The following is a 25,050-nucleotide window of genomic DNA, read 5'->3' on the forward strand; positions in this document are numbered from 1 at the left end:
CAAATGTGAAAATTGTGAAGTTATTACAGTCCTAGGACTGAATTGTGTAAATTCTGCCCGTTTCTCCTACTATTTGGTTACCACAGCAATGATCACATCACATTTGTTATACCACTGTATCAAAGAGTACTTTATTAAAACAATACACCCCTACCCCGATATAACACTATCCTCAGGAGCCAAAAAAATCTCATCGCGTTATAGGTGAAACCGCGTTATATCGAACCTGATTTGATCCACCGGAGCACGCAGCCCCGCCCCCTCAGCGGGCTGCTTTACTGCATTACATCTGAATTCATGTTATATCGGGTGGCGTTATAACGGGGAAGAGGTGTATGTGTTAATAAAAAATACTTTTATCACTCCGTATATGAGGTCCTAGATGTGCTTTACAAACAATTAAGCCTTATAATAATAGTTAGGTTTACAGAGGGATAATTTATAGACAGATTTACCTGTGATTGTGCAAGCTCAAATAGTGAGTGCCACAGCTAGGGAAAAAAAACAGGAGTCCAGAGTCCTTGCTCTAACAATTAGACAGCACTCCCTTCTGCTTTATTATTCTGTATTATTTGTAATAGAATTAGGGCAATGTATCAACTATATACATGTCCTGCAGTTTCCAGTGACAATTTTTAATAGATGAAAGTAGTAAGCACAATATTTAATTGTTAAAAATAGTTTTCCCCCCTCATATTAACATTTTGGTAAAATAAACAACTGGTAAATGGGGAGAATGGATGCAATTAAAAGCTAAAATGCAACAGCATTGTCTTCTGTATTACCAATATGCGGCTGCACCAGAGATGAGTGCAACAATGTAGTGGCTGACAGTATTTTAAGAGCTCACAGATATGTTTAAGTTAAGAACACTGAAGAATGTGTAACTAGGAGTTATCTTTATATTCTTTTTTAGATTTCCACAAAGGAAAAAAGTGCTCAGTGCTGTGCACCTGTATGAATATAAAGGGGGATTAGCTAAGAAAAGATAGCAGGACCTCCTTTCTATGAACAGAGTCCAAAAGCAACTGACTACATTTAAACTGCAATGTCTATTTTTGGCAGGATTTCATCCTTAGTAAAGTATGATAAGAGACTCCCAATGTACTTCCATTGCCATAATCAAGGCTTGTACATTCTATGGATTCAAAACTAGTTGAACCATTTATTAAATGGGTATCTAAACCTAAACTCTCCAGGCATAAACTATGCTTTTCTATTGGGCAGATTCAACTTATGCATCCCTACATTCAGCAATCACTTTAGCAAAGATCCACCCACTACTTTGGCTAAATTAAAACTGGTGAGTTTGGAAGAATTGTTGGCTTTTTTTCCTTCAAAACTAGGTACTAGATCTCATGAAAGATAGTTTGCCTAAAAGACTCAGTGCATGGCAAATCTGGACTCAAAAAGCAAAAAAGTAGAATGATTGTATAAATGTTACGTAAAAAAATGTATCATCTCACATTTAACCTTTTGTATCTACTTTAAAAATTGAACACAAAACTAAATAACTTCTGGATATTTCATCAACCCCCACCTATTCAATAACATATCATTTTAAGTGTATTCATGTATTATACCCTTTGAGGGTTTGCTTCAACTTGCTTCTAATCATACACTGTGTCAAAACTGAATACACAAATAGCCTAAATTCTGCCCTCAGGTACACATCTACAGATCCCACTAATGTGAAAGCAAATTTGGTTTGGTGATAATGTTACTTTAAAACAAATCTTAGATGCTTAAGTAAAACAGGGTTTGTTATTAATCTTACATTTTTATACTATTCTGCCATTGATATTCTGACTAGGAACCAACTCTGAGATGGATAAATTGAATGTTTTGTTTACTAACCTACTCCATTGCAAAATAGTCCAGAAACAACAGAAATGAATACACGCATGTCTGAGATGCATTCATTCTTCTTAATTGGTAATAATAATACACAGATTTTTCTAGTTTAGTCATTTTGGAAACAATTCAGTAGAGATAAGAAATGTCCTGTTTTAAGCAAAATAACTTCTAGAGCTTGAAATCAGGTTCCTAACAGTATAATGTAAGTTAACCTCCTTAAATGTGTTGAACATTTTATATGTGGAGACTACAAGCAATAATTCTTTTATTGGACAAAGAAGAGACACTGGTAGAAGATAAGATACCACTGATGTCTGGTACCAAAAAAACCAAAACAAAACAAAACCAGGAACATAGTAAACTTATTTAAAAGGTTTCTCAATTTCTTTTTGAGTCTAAAATTTCCAACAGCAAAATTTTCCCTACCCAAATACAGAAGCCATAGGGCTCAGCTATCAGAGCTATACACAAATTGCTCATTTGTTTACCCAAATATGATTTCTGCACAAGTTTAGTCTGTGGATATTTAGAAACAGATGAAAACCGGAGCCCAGATATAATTAGCCAGGCTTGTAGAGACTCAAGACATTCACATGAGCTTACTTCACCCACTTCTAATCAATTGTGTTGACTCTTTCCTTCATCAGGCAGCAACTCAGGGCCCAATCCTGCAAACTGCACAATACTTCCCAAATGCTGGGCATTCTTAACTTCTATTCAAACTCATGAGAATGAACGGTGCCCCGTGCCTTGTAGGCCTGGAACCAACCAAAGGATCAATGCCAGTTGTCTAGGGATCATGTGACTTTCACAAACTATTACTCTGGCTGCTGTTTTCCCTCCTATATGATATAATCTTGCATTTCGATGCAAATCTAAGACCAGCATGATAAACAAGATAAGGTTGTGGGTTTGATTTTGCACGTAATCTGTTTAGTACCAAAGCTCCAGAAGAAAGTATCTGAAGCCAGTTTTATCTGTTTAGTAGAGGCATACTAGGATTACAGAATGAGAGGGGCAATTCTGAAGACAAACTCTTATGATAATTATTAATTTTTACCTAAAACCTCAAAACCATGTAGTTTTGTTATTTTATCCTAGGAGAAGGGAGAGAAGAGTCTTGTGAATTATCTCCTCAATTCTAGTAAACTGTGTAACAGTCCTGATTGCTTGTTATAGGGAGAGATTTTTCTGCACCAGTACAGTTACAAAGCTCTTATAGGATCATCGAGATGAAAGAGACCAGCTAGGTCAGAGTCCATCCCTCAGAGGGCACACACCCAAAAGTCACCCAAAAGAGGATGCACACTAGACACTAAACTGAAATTACATTTCATCTGGATAGTTCCAAGACAACTCTATACTTGCTCAAGAGCCCTTTCTAAACAATATCCCTATAGTGGGAAAATGGAACATGAGCCCATTGAAATCTCACCTGCACAGAAGCTGCCCTATTAAGTTTAGTTGAGCTGGATAAAAATATCTGCCACCCTTAATCATAATCTCCTTTTATCACAGGTTTCAGTGCATAGTCTCAAAAAGTGTGTGTTTCTCACTAATAATGTATACCTGCAATATTTAAGATTCCTCTTCAGCGTATAACACTACATCATATCGAGACAAGTCAAATGAATTACAGATATGCTAGAAAATTGGTAAAAATTGGTTATTTTTATTATTTTATGACCAAATATTATTTAACAAACAATTGTCTCAATTTAATTCTGGTATGTCAAAACCTTACTAATTTCACAAGGTCAGTCCACTTTTTTGTATCAACTCAGTCATATGGAAGTGCCACACTGAAAAGAATTTAGGTGGTGAACAGAGATCACGGTTAACAGTCTTTTAGTACAATACAGGACCACTTAACAATACCTGCACAGGTAATCTGATCAAATTACGGCTGAAATGCAGTGTTTTATCACATGCCAGAGACAAATCTAAGAACGTTTAAATAATAAAAATCCTTTAGTGCCACATCGGCTGCAAAACAAAAATGCCCTGAAATGTATTATTCATGTACATCACAAAATGAAACAGTGATGACAGTAAATTGGCTCACTGCTTGCTATGTTCTCTGTTCCATAAAAAAGGGACAAATTATCAATTTGTTTTTCATTTTTATATAGTTAAAAATACACAAAAAGAGAGAAAATTCTTAAGAGTTGATTCCTTACTCTTTTCATTATTTTCTGCAAATAGCACTTTTCCCTTTAATGCTGATCTAGCAAACAAAACAATGTTCCTAGTAGACAAATTGGATTGTTAAAAAAAACAACATATTTGGAATTGTTCAACGAAGTAAATGAAGGGTGAATGAGAAAAGGATGAAAAATGCCAACATATTAATCTCACCACCTGTGTAAAAGAGATAGTGTCAGTTTTATACACAAAATGTTATTACATCTTGATATTCCAAATTTTAACGCAAGAAAAGACTCTATTAGATAAATATTTAAAATGTGATGCGATGGTAAGACCTACAAAACCAAGGCTACCCTGCGAATGTGTGGACATCATCAATAATGCAGGTGCACAAAATAAAGTTGCTCTACCATAAAAGAATCCTTTGAATTTGACTTGGACAGTAACAGCTATGATAACTCAGACCCCATTTAAAAAAAATGATAAAAGAAAAGAACATTCACTAAATGTTAAAGGACATAATGGGGGGAAATGTTTTTTCACAGTATTATAGGACATTAAGAAAAGATACTTAATAGTACCTTTAAACTTTCTTGCACACTATATTTTAATGAACAGAACAGTTAATCCGTAACATTTTCCATCATTAGATTTTTTTCCCCAAACTTTCTTTCTCCATTTGTACAGATCATTTTGACAGGTGATATATACTTCCATTCCTTTTCAGATAAGGGTTATTTTGGACTTTGTATGGCTTCCTGGTGGCACCTGTTCTGATTAGTTAAATTTCTAACAAAAAAAGTATATTCCTAGCCTGACTTCTGACCAGGAATTCTTTGGGCAACGGAATCATCACTGCAGTCTGTTTTTATAAACAATATTTACTTTATTTTTGTAGAAGAGTGCCAAAAGAGTTTTTATAAGCTATACAGCAAATGTGCCACTGAAAAGTGATTATTCACCAACTTCCTTCGCATTTTTTTTTAAATAAAAACAGACGTCAATCTTTCACATTTCTAAACTGTAATTACAAACAGTATCAAGATGCAGAGGGCGGGGAGGGAGAAGAGGGCTGTGAAGGAAAACATTTAAACAGCCTAAAGATAAAATTAGATCATGCTAAAAATATTTCAGCACATACTTTTCATAAATCTGGGCTATCTTTTCTTATGGGTTTTCTCAGTGTGTCCTGATATCTGGCAGGATTAGATACTCTCACTGACCAGCATTAAGGATATCATAGGCCGATACATAGAACACTGCCTAAGGGTATGGCTACAGTTGCAACTTCAAAGTGCTGCCGCGGTAGCGCTTTGAAGTGCAAGAGTGGTCGCAGCGCCAGAGCTGGGAGAGAGCTCTCTCAGCGCTGCACGTACTCCACATCCTCTACGGGTGTAGCTTGCAGCGCTGGGAGCCGCGCTCCCAGCGCTGCGGCACTGTTTACACTGAGGCTTTACAGCGCTGTATCCTTTTTTCACACCCCTGAGCACGAAAGTTGCAGCGCTGTAAAGCGCCGGTGTAGCCATGGCCTAAGGCAGAAATCTTCTGAGGTAGAACAACGAGAAGCAGTCTTTCCACAAAAATCATCCACACAATTGACTGTGGGTGAAGGGAGTATCTTCATGAGAGAGATAGAAGACCCAAGGGCCTGCTCCAGTTTCTGATAAGTTTAGAAGTCAGTTCTGTCTACACTACTAGGCCACAGTATGTCATCACCACCGCTCTGACCAAATCCCAGAACACAAAACAGTATTTGCAGTCAGCATCTGGCCACCATCAGAAGACAAGATACTGGGCTAGACGGACCATTAGTCTGAACCAGTGTGGCCATTCCTATGTTCATCTGTCACTCTAGGAAGCACAAGCACAGGTTAGTCTTGGATGGGGCTATTCCAGTGTGGGCCATGGGAAGTAGCAGCAAGGGCTGCCACAGATCAGGAATGGGTATGGGCACTTCAAGCCCCAAAGCAGATTTAAACATAATTGAGGGTATGGCTACACTGGCACTTTACAGCACTGCAACTTTCGCGCTCAGGGGTGGCACTCCCAGCGCTGCCGCTCCAACCACATTCACACTTCAAAGCGCTGCCGCAGCATCGCTTTGAAATTCCAAGTGTAGCCATACCCAACCAAGAGAGTGTTATTGTGACACTGGTAAGCTAAATGCTAGCTCTGGCCAAGGCCATAGGCTTAGTTAAGAACTGACAAACTCCAAGCTGAAAACTAACATACAGGTGACCTGGTTTGGTTAAGTTCAAAAAAGCCATCTGTCTTATAAGAATGTATTTAGTGTTTAGACTCTATGAAATGCTTGTGAATTGCTGCATGCATCAATCTCACTTGTAATGTCTGTGTTCCATAGAAGGAAAAATATAAGCTTGTTTTATAATTGTAAAAATGCCTGCTCTGAACTTGTGAACTCCCCTTGCACATCCAAGAGAACTATCAAAAATTAAATGGGCCATTATAGGACAAAAGCTTTGACAGACCCATACGCCCATGGGCAAGTACATGCAAAAGGCCTCATCTCATTAGGCTGAATGCTGGAAGAGGGAAATAAAAACAACTAACATGAAAACTTTTACATCTCTTTGCTGTTTGGAGTATCTCACAGGAGGGAGCTAAGAAACAAAAAGCCGCGATCTCCAGGGAAGATTCCCGGTTAAGCCACGAAAAGACATTCAGTATTGACAGATCACTAAATCTCTGTAACCTTTTCAAACCATAGACTGAACTCATTTGTGCATATATGTTGCCTACTTTTACTCCCCTCCCCAATTACAAAATCTATAATTAATTACAGGATTAGCTACAACCATTGTCTTTGGTGTGAGATCGAAGGTACAAATTGATCTTGGGTAAGTGACTGGTCTCTTGGGAGTGGATGCACCCTGAATATTTTGTGATTTTTGGTGCAAGGGACCATTTATCACCAAGTCTATCTTGTCTGGGTGGCAAGAGAGACTATGGCTCCTTGGGATCTGCAGACTGAGACTCCATAGTGAAACTGTTACTGTGGTCTAGGAGTTCACATTTATTACGGGATTGGTGAAATCTAATTAGAGAACATAGCACCAGTTTGGGGCGTCTGCCCTGCTTTTGACAGTCTGCCCGAAGGTTGGCACTCTCGATTATAAAATCATAGGACTGCAAGGGACCTCAAGAAGTCTACTAGTCCAGACCCCTGCACTCATGGCAGGACTAAGTACCATCTTCCAGGGGTTCTCAAACTTGGTTCACCACGAACCCCTTCTGACAACAAAAATTACTGCATGACCTTGGGTGGGGGCAGAGCTTGAGCCCCAGGCTAAAGCACTCAGGCTTCAGCACCAGATCCGAGGTAGTCTAATGCTGGCCATTGCAACCGCATTAAACTGGGGTTCCGATCCACAGTTTAAGAACTGCTGATCTAGACCATCCCTGACAGGTGTTTGTCTAACCTGCTCTTTAAAACCTCCAATGACAGAGATTCCACTACCTCCCCTTATGCAATTTATTCCAGTACTTCAGCACCCTGACAGTTAGGAAGTTTTTCCTAATGTCCAAACTAAACCACCCTTGCTTAAACCCATTGCTTCTTGTCAGAGGTTAAGAAAAAACATTTTTCTCCTTCCTCCTTGTAGCAATCTTTTATGTACTTTAAAATGTATGTCCCCTCTCAGTCTTGTCTTCTCTAGACTCAAACAACCCATTTTTTTTTCCAATCTTCCCTCACACATCATGTTTTCTATACATTTAATCATTTCTGTTACTCTTCTCTGGGCTCTCTCTGTTTACCTACCTCTTTCCTGGAATGTGGCACCCAGAACTGGACACAATATTCCAACTGAAGCCTTATCATGGAGTAGAGTGGAAGAATTACTTTTCATGTCATGCTTACAACACTCCTGGTAATACATCCCAGAACAACGTTTGCTTTTTTTGCCAGATTGTTACACTGTTGACTTACATTTAGCTTGTGATCCACTATGACCCCCAGGTCAGTTTCTGCAGTTCTCCTTCATAGGCAGTCACTTCGCATTTTGTATTTGTGCAATTGAGTACTCCACTTAGGAAGAACTACTTTGCATTTGTCCTTACTGAATTTCATCCAATTTACTTCAGACCATTTCTCCAGTTTGCCCAGATCATTTTGTATTTTAATCCTATCCTCCCTCCAAAGCACTGCCAACTCCTCCCAGCTTGGTATCATCTGCAAACTGTGTGTGCGCTCTCTGACATTATCTAAATCACGGTGAAGATACTGAAAAGAACCGGACCCAGGAACAATCCTTGTGGGACCCCATTCATTATGCCCGTCCAGCCTGTGAACTCACTGATAACTACTCTCTGGGAATGGATTTCCAACTGTCATGAGTCACTCAAGGCAGCATGACAGTCAAACCCCAGAAAACCACCCATTTTTCTCCAGCTGAAACCCTCTCAACTACCTCCTTTTCTCTGCTGAAACTACACTACTAGGATGGACATCAAATTAGTTGCCTCTCTTAGTCCTAAAGCAAGCAACAGCTCTGCATCTATCATTAAAGGAGATTAACAAACAGCAAATGGAGAGTCTAGTCAGGGCTCAATTACGCACTGCTGTGTGTGAGAACACTTATTTCTATCTCTGTAAAGTGGGTGTACAATGCTACCATTCTGATTTGACAGCATTTTTATATCCACTTAGCATGCAAGGTGCAACCAGTGGAGAATTAGGTCCTGGATTTCCCACCACAGATGACTGAACTGTGCTCAGTTTTGATCATCAATACCATATTCAGGAAAACTCTTAAAGGAGAGTTTATATTAAAGCTGAAAATGCTGCTTCATGTTTATAATAACGTTCCATATGAAAACAGCAATTAGGCAAAATGTACCATCTGCCATCCTGGATATGGAGTCAATAAAAACATTTTCAAATCAAGAAGATCTGTGGTTTTAAACTTTGTTCTTCCTTCTCTCCAATTTGAATGAATACCTACCATTTGGTTATTTTTGCTATTAATACGTTGTTCTCATTTTGTAATGTATTCCAAGTAGCGAAAAGGATCAAAAACTCTACACTGAGGAACTGAAAAATTGCTTTTTAACTGGGGCAATGTAGCCTACTTATCCATATGTAAGCTAGAAATTGTCTTAAAACTATGTCACTATTTGTGGCCTCCACATGCTCTCATCTGCCCTCTGCAATAAAACTCTTTGGCTCTCTGAAGAGGGTGTTTGGGCTGGTCTACATGGGGGGGGGGGGGGTGGGTGGTGTGAAATCGATCTAAAATGCATAGCTGAAGTCGAAGTATCTTAGTTCGACTTGCCGCCGTGAGGACAGCCAGGTAAGTCAACCACCATGGCTCCCCCGTCCACTCTGCTTACTCCTTCTGCAGAGGTGGAGTACGGGCGTCGATTCGGGAATCGATTTATTGCCTCTAGATAAGGAGGGATAAATCGATCCCCGATAGATCACTACCCACCAATAAGGTGGGTAGTGTAGACATGGCCTTTGTCTAAATAACCTTTCTTGTTTAATTTAGATTAGTGCTATAGAAAACAGCAAGCGATTTTTACTTCTGCAAAATTCAAGTTCAATTATTCACATGCTTAAGGTATGCAAAAATGCTTTCTTACACTATTTTGTTTCAGGTCAGGATTGAGGGAGTGGAATCTCACTGCAACCTAAAAGCTTTCAGAGAATCTCATTTCCATTTTCACCTCCTGCATACCCATCCACCTGCCCTCCTACCTCAAAAGAGGTTTTCTTCACCTTGCAGTTTTATTTTGCTAAGTAACATAGATTAGTAACTGGAAGATAATTAGCAATTTCAAAATGGATACAGAAAATTTTGCCTGTGGTACTGAAAAATTCAAGATGGTGATAATTATCCAAGATGCGGGAGGGGGACAACTGAGATAGACATAAAAATGGCAAGTGACTACTTAAATCACAGGGAAGGGCTCTGAAGCCTAGATTCCAGTGAAAGCTGCTCAGCTTTTTTTTCAAAGCTTTTCTTTCTGAACTGATCACAATAAAACATGTGTTTCAGAAATAAAATTTAATTTTTAGACTTAGCCTCAATATAGGAATAGCCAGATCACCACGGAGCACAGATTCATCCTACTTTACAATATGTAACTCTGGACTAAAAAGTTCAGTCCAGGATTTACTGAAGACAAAAGACATCAACTGTCTGCAAAACTGGATGGCTCAGGGGACTGCTAGGGGGATGTGGAATTTTTCACCTCAAGATCACAGATTTAAATCCAGCCTAGGTTGGCAGACACCAAATTTCATTACTTTTCAACAGCTGCTCAGCAGTCGATATGAAATAAACTAGTGGCCAAAGACTATTTCCCTAAAGGACAGCTGTGAGCTTCCCAATTCGTGTCTTTCTTGAATGTCTGTATTCCAGTTATATAATGAATCTGTTGATCAAAGTCTAGGTGCCTTTACTAAGACAAAAACCACCAGCCAAAACAATTTGAACTTGAATTTTGAACTCCCCTAAACTTGAGATACCCTTGTAAACATCCCAACACCAAACTCTGACTTTGTCACAATAGGGAAGGAGAGGATGACAGTAATTTCCAGAGTAGAAAGCTTTCCACTGAGAATACATGTCATCAATATCTGGATGTTCCAGTTCAAGGTCTATTAATTCAACCATCCCACACTGTGTCTATACTGCCACTTTCAGCGCTAAAACTTTAGTTGTTCAGGGGCGTGGAAAACCCCCACTCCTACCCCAAACAACAAAAGTTTTAGCACTGAAAAGCTACCACTGCTCGTTCAGGATCGGGAAGGAGGGGGTTGGTTTTTTTTTGTTTTGTTTTTTAATCGCCAGGAGAGCTCTACCCCAGCAACAGAGTGTCTACACTGCCCACATCACAGCGCTGGTGTGGCCGTGCTGCCGCAGCAACACTAATGTGGGCAGTGTAGACATACTCTTAGTTGATCTCAACTATCAACAGAGACAGCATGGAGAGAAGAGGAACACACTACAAAGACCCTAAATCACTGACCTCTTTATAAGGCACACTAACATCCAGAAACAAAATGGAAGCTTTTCTAGTGCATGAAGAACACACATAACGAAAAGGCACCAGCAAATAAGCAGTTGCATTCTGCACTAACTGAAGCGTCCAAGAGGGTTGCCTGTCAAAGCGCTACGCCTCATCAAAGAAGCCAAAAGACTAAGTGGCCATGGGAACTGAGAGGGATTTTGTCCTCGCCTTTGAAGTGCTACACAGTTCTATTCCTCCCTAGTTACTAACTTGTCTCCTCTCACCTCATCCCACCCATCTCTACCAATAATACCAGCCACAACCCTCTCTCACCCAGTCTCTCTACCTTCCCATTACACTGGGGACACCCTATTTCAGCTGATCTCCAAAGGCCACCAGCCTCTCCTCCAGACCCACTTTTGTTAGTAGCTGACATTGGCTAAACCAGTGGTTTCCAACCTTTTTACGCACAAGATCACTTTTTAAATTTAAGTGCAACCCAGGATCTACCCCACCCCTTTCCCAAGGCCCCACTCATTGTCCCCCACTCTCACTTACTGTCATCAGGCTAGGGCTAAGAGATTCTGAGTGTGGGAGGGGGCTCTGGGCTGAGTCTGGGGCAGGGGTTGGGGTGCAAGCTCTAGGAGGCAGTTTGGATGCAGGAGGGGACTCCAGGATTGGGCAGAGGGTTGGGGTGCACGAGAGGGCTTGGGGTACAGGCTCTGGGAGGAGGCTCAAGGCTGAGGCAGGGAGTGCAGGCGGTGGTATGGGGTGCTGACTCCAGGAGGGGGCTCATGGCTGGGGCAAGGTTTGAGGTGCGGGCTCCCGCCAGGCAGCAGCACAGCGGGGCTAAGGCAGGCTCCCTGCCTGCTCTGGCCTCATGCCACTCCTGGAAGTTGATCACACATCTCTGTGTGTCTGGGGGGCGGTCTCCACACACCCCCTCCCGCAGGCAATCCCCAGAGCTCCTATTGGCCACAGCTCCCCGTTCCTGGCCAACGGGAGTGATGCCTACGGGCAGGAGCAGTGCACTCCCTCTCCTCCCCCACTCTTCCCCCGCCCCCGCCCCACTCCCATGCAGGGACATGCCGGCCACTTCCAGAAGCCTGCCTTAGCCCTGCAGCACTGCTGGACTTTTACTGCCAGTGACTGCGACCTACTGGCAGAAGCTCCACGATCAACCAGTCAATTGTGACCTACCGGTTGGTGACCACTGGGCTAGATGAAGGGCAGTGAGCGATTCATAAAAATAGTTATATATTTTGACGGTATAGTTTATCCCTCTCAATTACCCTTCATTTGCTTATTGTCCTCTCAGACTGACAGGTATGCATACACAGCACAAACTGCAAGGTGGGCACTGCTGGAATATAAATAACCTATATCACTAGGAGGCATCTGTTCCAGGACATGATATGCAGGGTACTGGACAAAACTCATCCTGTCATCTCATACTATACTGAAACTAAGTGGTTTTAACCTAAAGGCCTATCAGTTCAACATCTTTAATGAACATAAATATAACTTGCCCTTCACCCCTTCTCCAAACCTCTTCTTTCTTTCTATGAAAACTCAAATTCTGTGCTTGACGCATAACTGTCTGAAAAAATGGACAGCCTGCAGAAGTCTTATTTTTTCTGGATGGACAATTCTAGGATGCAGCAAGCCAAATGGAAGCTTATATTTCACATAAATGAAGCTTTCTAGTTTTAGTCAGCTTCCTAATAAAGAAAAGCAAAAACAAGGCCTAACAAAGCATAGGAATCTGCCATATTTTTTGTCTGTCTGTTTTTTAAAGTTGTATCTGACCCAATAATTTTAATAGGCTTTTTATAACCTTTTAAAATTATAAAAGAAAATCTATATGAAAAGTTATACAATGTATATAGTGAACTGTGATGAATAGAGCCCTTATTTTAGATGCTGACTGAGCAGGAAGTTTTTAGATGAAAAGGGATAGTTGTATATCCTACTTCATAAAAAAGAGGAATAAGAGAAAATAATTGTTTAATACAGGAGGAAGAGAGAAAAGGGATTAGGATCATTATACACCAAATTATAAACTAATTAGTGAACATAAGCCATTTGTTTTCTTTTACCATCAATGTTTAGCAAGACATTTATCCCATGGGACAATCAAAATATATATGATAGTTAAAAGCCGTTACACAGTGGTCATGTACAGTTTGATATGAAATAATTGGATTACCAGATACTAGAGTTTCATTGTGAATTTTTATTTAAGATGCCAGCATATGATCCAAATGGGTGACTATATTACCTCCTCCTATTACCAGTTCATTATAAACAGTGCGGCTAATATTTATTACCAGTTCTTCATTATAAACAGTGTTCATCTCAGATCAAAAAGTCATTAATTCTATCAGCTTTTTCTTAAGTCTACTGTATCATTACAAGTAACAATATTAATAAAGCTGAAAGATCAGGAAAAAAAAAGTTATATCTCCAGTCAGCTTCCCTTTATATTAAAAAGGTAAACAAAGAAATACACATATATATTGTCAAACTGTCAGTTTTCCCTTTTCACAAGGGCCTTTTTACAGCAAAAAGGGAGATGCGTACTGATTACAAAAGAGAAAGTGTGACCTTAAACCCACAAAAATTGGCCAATTGGCCCGGGATCATCAAACTGCTTTTAATTATTTGCTCTTGGTTTACTTGTCTGAGAACTGACTAGATTTCAAGTTGAAAATGTCCTTTAAAAAGGTGAGGGGAAGGGGGAGAATAGAAAAAATTAAGTTCTTCTGTTCTCACAGCATTGATAAGTCTTATATTAGCCTGAAACAAATACATTTAGAAACAAATGTTAAAAATAACATCCTCCTTTACTTACCTGCCAAGACCATAATTGTTAGGTATGTCAAATTATTGTAGAGGAAAGACAGCCCTGAACATGGGACTTGGCAAGGTAAGCTGTTTTCATTCAACTTTTTAAGCAGGACACTCATATATGGAACTAAATATCATTGCTAAAACATTCTTGGTAGATGTTCACATACACAGCAATGCACTCACAGAATAGAGAGTGCTCTGAAATAGTTTAGGAAATGTAGAGTACCATTCATTTATGTTATTGTCAACAAAAATCCTCCAGGAAGCATGACTTGTTGAAGTGACATCAATCTTTAAAAGCATTCAAAAACTTAAAGTCTTAAATTATACAGTATTAAGTCTGTGTAGGAAAAAAGTGATACAACTGCCTAGCGTGGATGCAGTTATATCAGTATAAAGTTGCTTACAGTACTTTGTATATTCCAGCCCCGGAAGGGGAATAGGCTATACCAGTAAGACACACCTTTATGCCAATATAGCTAGAACCATACTGGTGTGGGGGTAACCAATTTAGCTATTTAGGTAGAAAAATCATATCCCTAACTGAAATAGTTAAATCAGTACAAAAATTGCACGTAGACCACAATTCCCATTATGTCTAATGTACACAAGCCAGCACTGCCTATTTAAACACAAGTAACAGGTGTACCACTGAAGATTTGATTTTTTTTTTTTAAACTCTTCTATAGTGTAGTCGTCTCATTTCCTACCTTCACTTCATATTAAACAACCAGAAGATGAGAATCATTACTTCCAGAGGTACTAACTCAACAAAACCCTGAGTAGCTACTGGTGGCCAATACACTGCATTGATATGGCTTACTTTTAAATACTTTTTCCTAAATCAACTTATAAGAGTGACCAAAAAAACCCTATATAGTTAGTAAAAGATAGAAGAAGGAAATGTGGAGTTCGATACACCACCTGCTTCACAAAACACATTTCTGTGTTGCCATCAGGATTTGAAGTAGAAAACTGAAGGGAAACCTCTCTAACATCTATTCTAACCTATATAGTACCTCAGGGAAGGTTTGAGTGCCCACACAAACCAAATCAGGCTTTGTTTTTGAAGAAGTGACACTGAAAATTGCTTTAACTTATTGCAAGTACTATAGCAAACCCACAACTAACAATGCTATGGGGAAGTCAAAATAAAATCTGTTTACAGAATGCAGTCTTTTAAGTCCAATCTCCCATATCATAAAAGTTTTCATTTCCTTTGTAGCACAATGACTTCTGCATATGCTACCAACGGAATGCTAAAAGAAGAAATCACTGTCGCATTCTGGTCACATACTATCTCCAGTGAAAACATCCCTTCAGATGCTTATGGACCCTACTAAAGACGGCTAAGATAGAACTTCCTGACCACTAAAATGAGACAAATATCACATTTGCTTTCTTTCAGTAAATTAGTCTGAAAGTCTTCATAGACATGCAGTCTCTCAAACGCAATCAACTGCATGTATGGGAGTAGAGTATTTTTTTATTCTCTAGAATTTAACCAAGTTTGAGCTAATATATGGGACTGCGGTACATCATAAAGCTGTGGTCTTTTAACACTAGAATGTTTTTCTGACCAACCTGCTAAATTAGTGGTAGCAGACACACATTTACAAGAACTTGTTCATTTTCACTGCTTCTGTCCATAGAGTTTCATCAGCAGTGAAAGTGTTATACTGCAGCACTGGTCCTGAATTCAGGTGCAGAAAGAGTTGCAGGGAGGTAATCTTTCATTTCCCCCAGTAGGCTACAACTCTAAAAATACAACATCTTGCGTTTGTTTGTATTAATCTAAAGAATATTCCAATGAGGAGTCTTGCATTACAAAAGCAAAAGACCTATGATACAAGTGCACTCCCCTACATACCTTTTCTAAATCAGAAGTGAGCACCCAGTAAAACTGAAAAAATAAGTTAAGCTAAAAGCTAACAAGTAAGTGCATACTGACTGCTACACACAAACAGGACAACATTGTTCTGTTAACAATTCCAGCTCTCAGCAAAGCAGAAATCAATTAGTCCTTTCAAAAGGATTCCCAGCACCACTCTGAAGGATCAGCACCCTACGTGACCCATGATCTCTCCAAAAGTTCTAAGCATCGCAGTTTTGTTCCATTTTATTGCTGGGGAAAATGTCAGTCAATATCCATAGTGGATCTCTCAATTTCTCTTTGTAAGCAGTAGATTACATTGGCAATGCTCTAACTCGAGGGTCTCTCTCTTAGGAAAGGAACTACATACTGTAGGTCAGCTGAAGGAGTAATTCTAAAGAAATACATGTTTTATAAAGGAAACGCCCTTAGTTTTAAATTCATCTACAGTGACACAAAGAGTACCTAGTGGAACAAAACCAGTGAATTACTGATTGAATGCAGTGACTCTGCAAGTCAAACAATAAATATTTTCCTCTTTAAATAACTAAAATGTCAAAACATTGTGCATATAGATAAACAATGTTAAAAATGCAGACAAGCAAGACAATCTGCATTGATATGTAAATATTTCTCTTACCTGTCCTGAGACTGTTCTTCATACATCCGCTCCTTGCCTTCTTTAAAGAGTCTTATAGCCCGTTTTGATTTTTTCATGAGACTATCAATGTAGATTTTAAAATATTCATTCTCACTGAGTTGTGCAAGTTTCTGGTTGTCGTCACAGTTGCCCAGTATAAGTCGCAAATGTTGATAAGTGTCTGGTAAAATGTCAAGTATGTAAGGTGGGCTGTTTTTCAATTGAAGTTTGGGATTTTGGCACAGTCTGACCTAGAAGCAAAAACAACGTGTTTAAAAAGGCACTTTCTGATAACTGCACATCTGAAAGAAATACATAGGGGCAAAAAGTGATTTGACATCTTGAAATAAGCAGAGGCAAGTATACTTCTCAGGCCTCCAAGCAGGGAGGTCTAAAAATTCTGCTTTGACTTATATCCCATGCAATGCCACTAACGTCACTGTTATTGTCTACTTTATGGAGAACTTAACCTTTTATTAGCATTTGTAAGAATCATCCAGTAGTACTAGCCACTCCTCTCCACATTTTATGCATGTATTCTTTTAACAGGAGCACCTCTGCCTGCCTGCTCTGCACCACATATACTACAGAGACCCTCAAAAATACATTATTATAAGCTCAACATTTGCAACTTCAGGATTCTACTAAAAGATGGCATTTACATGCACCTTGAGTCATTAAGCTTTTAAATGGAACCCATTATATATAAACCCTTCAGTTAATTTCCTTTAAAAACAAATGACAAACAGAATAAGCTTCAAATGAATAGTTAAATTTCTATTTTGTACATATTTATTTGAATCAAATCTACTGTGATGGGGCAAGGCCAGATGGCTACAGTAAAGTAGTGAGGAACAGGTATGTTATCCCCAGGCGAAACAAATCCCTGGTACCATGGTAACCAACGGCAGTTGCTCCAGGTTAATCAAGACACCTGGGGCCAATTAAGAGCTTTCTAGAAGTCAGTGGAGATAGCTACATTGATTGAGACACCTGAAGCCAATCAAGGGCTGGCTGGAACTAAATAAATAATGGAGATATACCAATCTCCTAGAATTGGAAGGGACCTTGAAAAGGTCATTGAGTCCAGCCCCCTGCCTTCACTAGCAAGACCAATTTTTGCCCCAGATCCCTAAGTGGCCCCCTCGAGGACTGAACTCACAACCCTGGGTTTAGCAGGTCAATGCTCAAATCACTGAGCTATCCCTCCCCCTTAAAGGTTATTGAGTCCAGCCCCTTGCCTTCACTAGCAGGACCAGGTACTGATTTTTGCCCCAGGATCCCTAAGTGACCCCCTCAAGGACTGAACTCACAATTCTGGGTTTAGATGCCTGATACTCAAACCACTGAGCTATCCCTCCCCCCTAAACTAGTTAAAAGCCTCCCAGTTAGTCAGTGAGGTGCGGGTGCGAGGAGCTGAGAGCAAGAGGTGCAAGGAGCTGACAGGAAGTGCTGCTAGAGGATTGAGGAGTACAAGCATTATCAGACACCAGGAGGAAGGTCCTGTGTTGAGGATAAAGAAGGTGTTTGGAGGAGGCCATAGGGAAGTAGCCCAGGGAGTTGTAGCTGTCATGCAGTTGTTACAGGAGGCACTAAAGACAGCTGCAATCCACAGGGCCCTGAGCTGGAACTCGGAGACGAGGGCGGGCCCGGGTTCCCCTCAAACCTCCCAACTCCTGATCAGACACAGGAGAAGCTGACCCAGACTGTGGGTTCCACCAGAGGGGAAGATCTCTGAGGCAAGCAAATCTACTAATAAGCGCAGGACCCACCAAGGCAGAGAGGAACTTTGTCACACTACCATACCAAGTGCTTCTTACACCAACCATGACAGCCTGCTCCTTTATGGGGAATATATGCACTTATTTACACTACTGCCTTCAAAATTTAATTGACTTTTTTGAACTGTCTTGTGATCTTGTTAGATCTCGTGACTAAGTAGTTTTAGGCCTGACCAGTCTTGGATTTTAAAAAAAAAATCAAGGTAAATCCCAGTGCAGTAAGGAATTGTGTTAATGACCAAGTGAGCACCATTCTTCACTCCAACCTAGAACTAAACTAAAGTCCCATATGTTCGCAGGGGACACTATGCCACTAAAGATGCAAACTTCAAGATGACCCTTACTATCCACTTTGAAAGAGCAGAATGTTGGTCCTGTGTTCTGACCATATACCAATTAAAGGCCATTCTAGTCTGGCTACCTAAATTCTCTTGCAATTTTAATTGAAGATGGTATTTTACTTCATTTTTTTGTTCTAAACTATTATATAGACTTCACATACAGTTCCCTAGAGCCGCTGCATTCCACCCTACAGATGGTTGTATTTCACTGATGAACTAAGTGGTCCCCATATGTGTGATTCTATACAGAATTACTGTGGTACATACACACACATTCTACATATGTATATGTAGTAAATCAATGAAAATACTTATAAGAAAACAAATTGTAGTGTGATATACAGGTTTTATAGGCATGAGTTGAGGATTGCCTTTTTTTGGGGTAATGTGGCTAAATCACTAATATGTAACTGGGATGGGGTGGACTAGGCCCAAAGGCCCCTTGCTGGAGCCTCAGGGGCCTGCCACACCCATCCCAGGAAAGGAGCAGTGGAGAGGTCCTCCGAGCAGGCTACAGTGGCTTCAGGGAGCAGCCAGTGAGTGCCCAGCAGGCTCATATAAAAGGAGCTGTAGGGCCAGAGCGAGTGCAGTCTGCTTGCAGGGAATGGGGGAGCAAAAGGCGCTCCTGGCTGGCTGCAAGGGCTAAGGCAGATATTGCTAGAAGGACCAGGGAAGCAAGGGAATAGCTTCTGGCCAGCCACCAGGACCCACTGAAGACAGGCCCAGGGAAGAGAATGTCTATAGAACTGCTAACCCCGGAAGGGAACTGATTTAGACTGACCCAGCTGGAGAGCCAGGGTCAGAGAACTAAAGGGCAGACATCAAGCCCCAAGGGAGGAAACCATAGGGGTGCTGCTCCACCCCAGAGTGGAAACCTTCATATATAAGCTTACCAACTAGGGTACTGAGATAGGCCGTGTTGGTCAGGCTGAGGATCAGAGCCCAGGGAGGCCTACCGGGATAGTGCAGGTGGCAGGGTCAGAGGACTGAGTTGCTGAAGACCTGCCAAGAGATGCGTGCCGCCCTGCTGAATAGAACTGAAAGATTGCAGGCACTGAGAAAGGGAGTGCTCACGAGAAAGAGGGTGCTCACGAGAGGCAGGTGCTGACCCTGTTACAGTAACCTTCAAATATTGCCTGGGACAGATTTTCTATTCATACTAATGTCATGACTTCAAAGTCCAATATCCTGGACAATGCCAGGGGACGAGGTATCCCCCTAGAAACTCTAAGCTATTTCCCGTGGTACAAAGCCTGACTCCTAACCCTCCAAAGTCTTGAGATACCAACCATACCTTAAAATTGTCACTAATTCCATGTTGCAACATAAACAGAGTGGAAAATTCCATATTTGGAGACAGAAGGAAAGCACATTGCAGTTTTCTGGATGTAAGTGTTATATACATATATTGTAATTAGGTCTAGGGTGGTTTTTGTACTGGTAATACAAGGTCAAAATTTAATTCAGTTCTGACTTTTAAAACTTATTACTAGACCAAGTAGGACACAACAGAACTCAAACTGGCAACCGTTGATGAGAAATTTTTAATATTACAGAGGGGAAAGCATTTAAACATAAGAATTGTATGGGTTTTCTCCCTTATTTTTCTTGGCCCTCATTCACTGTGTATTTTTCAACAGCAGTTTTTCCCTTTCCACCCTTTCACTTTATCTGAAGTAAAAATGATTTGTGCCACCAGTTACTTTTTATGGGAGGGATTTTAGAATCACAAATAGAGGGTGATGACGTCCTTGAAGCATCTAGCCCAAGAAAGTGCTTATTTGGACAAAATATCAGCAAAAAACAAACCCAGAAAGTTACAATCATGCTAAATTGATCCACTTTTTAAAAATTAAACTGATATTATTAACGTCTAACGCCTCCTAAGGAAACTGGATGATTAAAATAATTAGCTCTTAAGTGGAAAGACAAGCTGCACAAAGTCATACTAGTATAAGTGAAAGAAAGGTGGCTTTATTTATACCAGAAAGGTAAACACACTATTTCACAGGGTATGCTGCGTGTATACACACAAGTTGCTTATTTTGGTTGAGGATTTTCTATGGCTGGATGGCCAGACAGTTGAACAAAGGGGACACTGTGAAAAAACAAGACTCAAGTTCCTCTTTCAGGTGCTTTAGAAAGTCTCTTTTAGTCCAATACAGTCATATATAGCTAACAACAGGATTCTGTGGTCAGTCTGGTTTACCATGCTTCACTTTCTGCAGACTACATGGAGACCAATTACAGAACACTACTAGACACCTCAAGATTAGCACTAGCCCTTCAGTTACATGAAAATATTTTGACAATAAAACTCAACTCCTCTTAACTTTATCATTTTAATAAGTTTATCACAAAACAAGTGCTCGAGTTTAGTTCAAATGCTTAAGAGTCCAAGCACCCACTCACTAAGGTTATCAAGGTTTTTCTACACTTATTTTTATAGTAGACCAGATTTCAGTATGGAGGAAATGTGTCTGTAAAGAGATGGTTGTGTAAACCATATGGCTCCTAGAGTCAGGATGTCCTTAGACTTACCACAAGGGTTCACATTAACAGTAAGCAACAAGAAATGACAACAAGCCTTGACGTAAAAGGCTTCCTAAAGCAACCGAGCTCTCGTAGTACATACCTTTCTGAAAAACAAAGTCATACCACGCTGAGCTTTATTACACAAACCTAACATTAGCAATAACATAGGGTATGAATCAGACCACTGATTACTTTTTTATTATGACTTGGATTAAGCATATAGGCATTTAGTAAGTATTTAGTCTATCAAAGAAAAAACAAACATTCATTTAGCAAGTTGGAAAAAAAAAAAAAAAACAAACTTTTCCTTGATTGAGACAAGTTAATGAGTATACAAGATCCTTGAGGTATCCTATACATAAACAGGATATCAACATATTATACCATGTTTATCACTGTGATACTGGGGCATCTACTTCCTCTAGTGCATGGCCAGAGTATGCAACCCATCCTACCAGAAACAGATTTCATCATAGTGATCCTTATATCTGTAACCTCCAGGTTTGACTACTGCAGTTCTCATGGAAAGAAACTCACCCTAAAAAACCATCTCCAGTTAGCACAAAAAATGCAACCACCCATCTATTCATCAACATGGGTAACTGTGAATACCACATCACTACAATTCTCCACGTTCTCCATTAGATATAAAAGGGCAGACTGTGATATTGTCTCTCACATTGAGATGTATCTTAATTCCAACAATGAAATAAACATGATTACATTATTAGTAAGATGCCACCTGAAGTGCAGAATTAAATGGGGTCCTTATATTCAAAGGTTCCCATGGGACCGCTCAGAGCTACCCTAGACATCATATCCTTTTTTTCCACCACTCTGACTTCCCTTCACAGCTTCTCTTCACTGGCTCAAACAAACAGTAAACAGTGTGGGAGACCCTCATGAGGCAAACTTTCAGGGGAACTGGACCTAGACTATGGAATTTGTCTCTGCAAGAGACAAGGAACACAAACTTCAAGGGCCATAGGCCCAAATGCAAAGCCTATTTCTTCTATGTAGCTTTCCCTCCCAATAGCCCTTAAAAAAAAAATTTAAAAAAAAAATCAGTTCTACACATACAAAAAAAGGTGATATCTATTCAAGTTCTATCTTACTGGCAGAGAAGGGAGAGAGAGCATTCACTTTGTTTCTCTGACTGCATGAGAGGTGCTCAGTAAGTATGCTGATGAGAGTCATACACAGTAAATACCTAGACAGATAACACTTTGAAGTAGTAGGATAAAATTTTTAAACAAATATGACTAAGTCAGACAGTGTTTTAAAGTATCTTCACATTAGAGGGAAGAGATTTCCATTGCACCTATTTAGCCATTTGATTTCATGTAGAAAACTGTGTGTTGTTTGTTCCATGATGATCTTTCTGAAAAATTGTTTTTAAAGGTCACAGGTTTGATGCTTTGATAAAACAGCTTTACACTGCCAAGCAAAGCACAGCAACACTTACACACCAGGATATGTTTAAATGCCACAATGCTGGTCAAGACCCATGTGAGAAAAGTTACTAACGCAACAGAATAAGTATCTGCTGACTATGACTCCTACTAAATTCTCTCTAATCAGCTGAACCCAATGGACGTGACAATTAGAGTATCAGTGACTAGTATATTTCCAAGGTTACCATTTGAAAGGCTCTACTTAACCAGCATCTTCTGCCACAAAGTCCAGAAACATCACAAGATGCAAACAAATTGGCTCAGAATACCATACATGGTTGAAAGTGGCTATGCAGCAAGATATTGTAACACTTCTGATCTCCAGAAAGCCACAGCACACACAATTCCGAAGAACGAATCCTGAAAAACGAAATGGCAGATTGGCTACTGGGAAAATGGGGAGATCACAAGGTGCAGAATCACTCAAAGCCCACTGCCTCCAAGACAGCATTACCTATCAATGCACTGCCATTGTACATTGCAGATGGATAGATTACCAAGAGGTAGAAAAAGACATCTGAAAGAGGCCATCTTACCAGAATGGATGAAGAGGACTTTGTTAGGTGACTGCCATCTGAGAGAACAGTGGCTTGTCAAATCCCGGATTCGACAGCTTCCATACTGTACCGGTGCTTGTCTTAATAAGGGCACGGGGATGCAAACGTAGCAGTGTTACTTTAAAAGCAAAAAGTGAAGTGCTTTGATACGCTGTTCGTGCCATGTATCTGCCACACAGATATTCAGAAACAGGCAAAGGGATGCTTCCCTGGTTTTTCACCTGATTTTCTGTGTAACTATTTTTTTATTTTGATACTTTTTTTTTTCTCCACAAGAGAGGTGTGTGGCCATAAGACTTTCAATCAATATTTAAAACACAGTATAAGGACAGTGTCATATACTGAAGAACTCTGTGGTTATGATTTATTTAATTGGTTCCTCTGTGGTACTGTGAAGTTAAGTGATTTGGAAGGTTATACATTTCAAATGTTTACTGTGTGTTATAAAGAATAACTAATGTATACATTGGGTTTCATACTCGTTAACTGTACTCAATAGAGACACTGGATGTTCGCGGAAAAACTGGATTTTGGCATCCCTTCATTTTAAAAAAATGCATCATTTCTATAACTCTTTTAGTAATGTGGCTCTGCATAATCACAAAGCCAATACTGCAACCTTTGGGTACATATTGTGCTTTGCCCTTAGACTATATTAAACAGCAAATTAAATTGCTCTTCCTGCTTTCCATTAACTCAGTAAAATTTATGGTGTGGACCATGATAAAACAAAAATACAGTTTATACATGAATTCTGCTTTCTATCCATGCTGCTTAACAACCATACTTCCCCCTAGTACTTCAGAGTATTCGATAGTGATTGAAAGTTGAAGCACTCATACATGGGATCACAAATACAATCTTCTTTCAAAACATTTCACAATTTCACTAACTTGAAACACTCAAAATTAATGTGAACTCTGAGCTCTGAATAGCCAGACTACTGAAGGTGTTAATCTTCTCTCACGTTTACATGGCAGGTATTTCCCCTGCTACTCTCAAGATAAAGCAGGGGTGGCCAAACTTTTTGGCCTGAGGGCTACACTGGGGTTGCAAAACTGGATAGACGGAAGGCCGGGTAGGGAAGGCTGTGCCTCCCCAAACACCCTGGCCCCCGCCTCCTCTCACTTCCCAACCCATCCAACCTCCCCACTCCTTGTCCCCTAACTGCCCCCTGGGACCCCATCTCCATCCAATCCCCCTGCTCCCTGTCCCCATCCATATCCCCGCCCCCAGACAGGCCCTCTGGGACCCCACACCTATCCAACCCCCTCTGTTCCCCATCCCCTGACCGCCCCCCTCCAGAACCTCCGCCCCATTCAACCACCCCTTGCTCCCCGTCCCCTGACTGCTCCCAGGGCCCCCAGCCCCTTATACAAGCCCCCAGCCCACTTACCGTGCCAAGCAGAGCAGCATGTCTGGCTGCCGCACCTGTCAGAGCCAGACACACTACCGCTCTGCTCGGCAGGAGTGCGCATCTCTGCCGCCCAGAAACAGCAGGGGAGGGGCCGGCGGCTAGCCTCCCCAGCCAGGTGCTCAGGGGCCAGCAGGACGGTCCCATGGACTGGATGTGGCCTGTGGGCCTTAGTTTGCCCACCTCTGAGATAAAGGCATGCTCCATATAGGAATGTACTTTTGTTTTCTAGATTCTGAAATCCATTATGCTTATGATTTTGCTGCAGTATCAGATGTTAGAAGGCCTTTCCAATGTATCTTCAACACATATTATAGAAAGACTTTAACGATTTATAATTATTTTACTATCGCATCAATATTAGCTGAATCTGAAATTTATTCTCATATGTAGGTGCTGCATTTTATTTTGGGAAAAACAGTTATCCACTATATCAAAGAATTAACTTTATTAGCATGTTCCAGCTTTCTGGAACATGAAACAGGAGCTCACCCAAAGCTTAGCATTATGCAAGGTAATGAAATAAACCAACGCTCAAAAATATTTTGATGTAACTACTGCTTATCCATTCAAAAATAGGAGTTTGTACAGAAATACAAAAAAATTGATATTAAATCTA

The 25,050-nt window shown here is 40.3% G+C and overlaps 1 protein-coding gene across 6 annotated transcripts in view; it reads right to left on the bottom strand.

Moving 5' to 3' along the window:
* CBLB (Cbl proto-oncogene B) overlaps positions 1-25,050 on the bottom strand; it is a 226,022-nt gene that overhangs the window by 195,902 nt on the left and 5,070 nt on the right. For all 6 annotated transcript variants that reach the window (XM_075072562.1, XM_075072555.1, XM_075072552.1 and 3 more), the window contains exon 3: positions 16,350-16,600. In XM_075072562.1, coding sequence (XP_074928663.1) covers positions 16,350-16,600 — 251 coding nt within the window. The remainder of the gene's footprint in view (positions 1-16,349; positions 16,601-25,050) is intronic.

Source organism: Chelonoidis abingdonii, chromosome 1 (assembly GCF_003597395.2).
Source record: "Chelonoidis abingdonii isolate Lonesome George chromosome 1, CheloAbing_2.0, whole genome shotgun sequence".
Classification (NCBI taxonomy): Eukaryota; Metazoa; Chordata; order Testudines; family Testudinidae; genus Chelonoidis; species Chelonoidis abingdonii.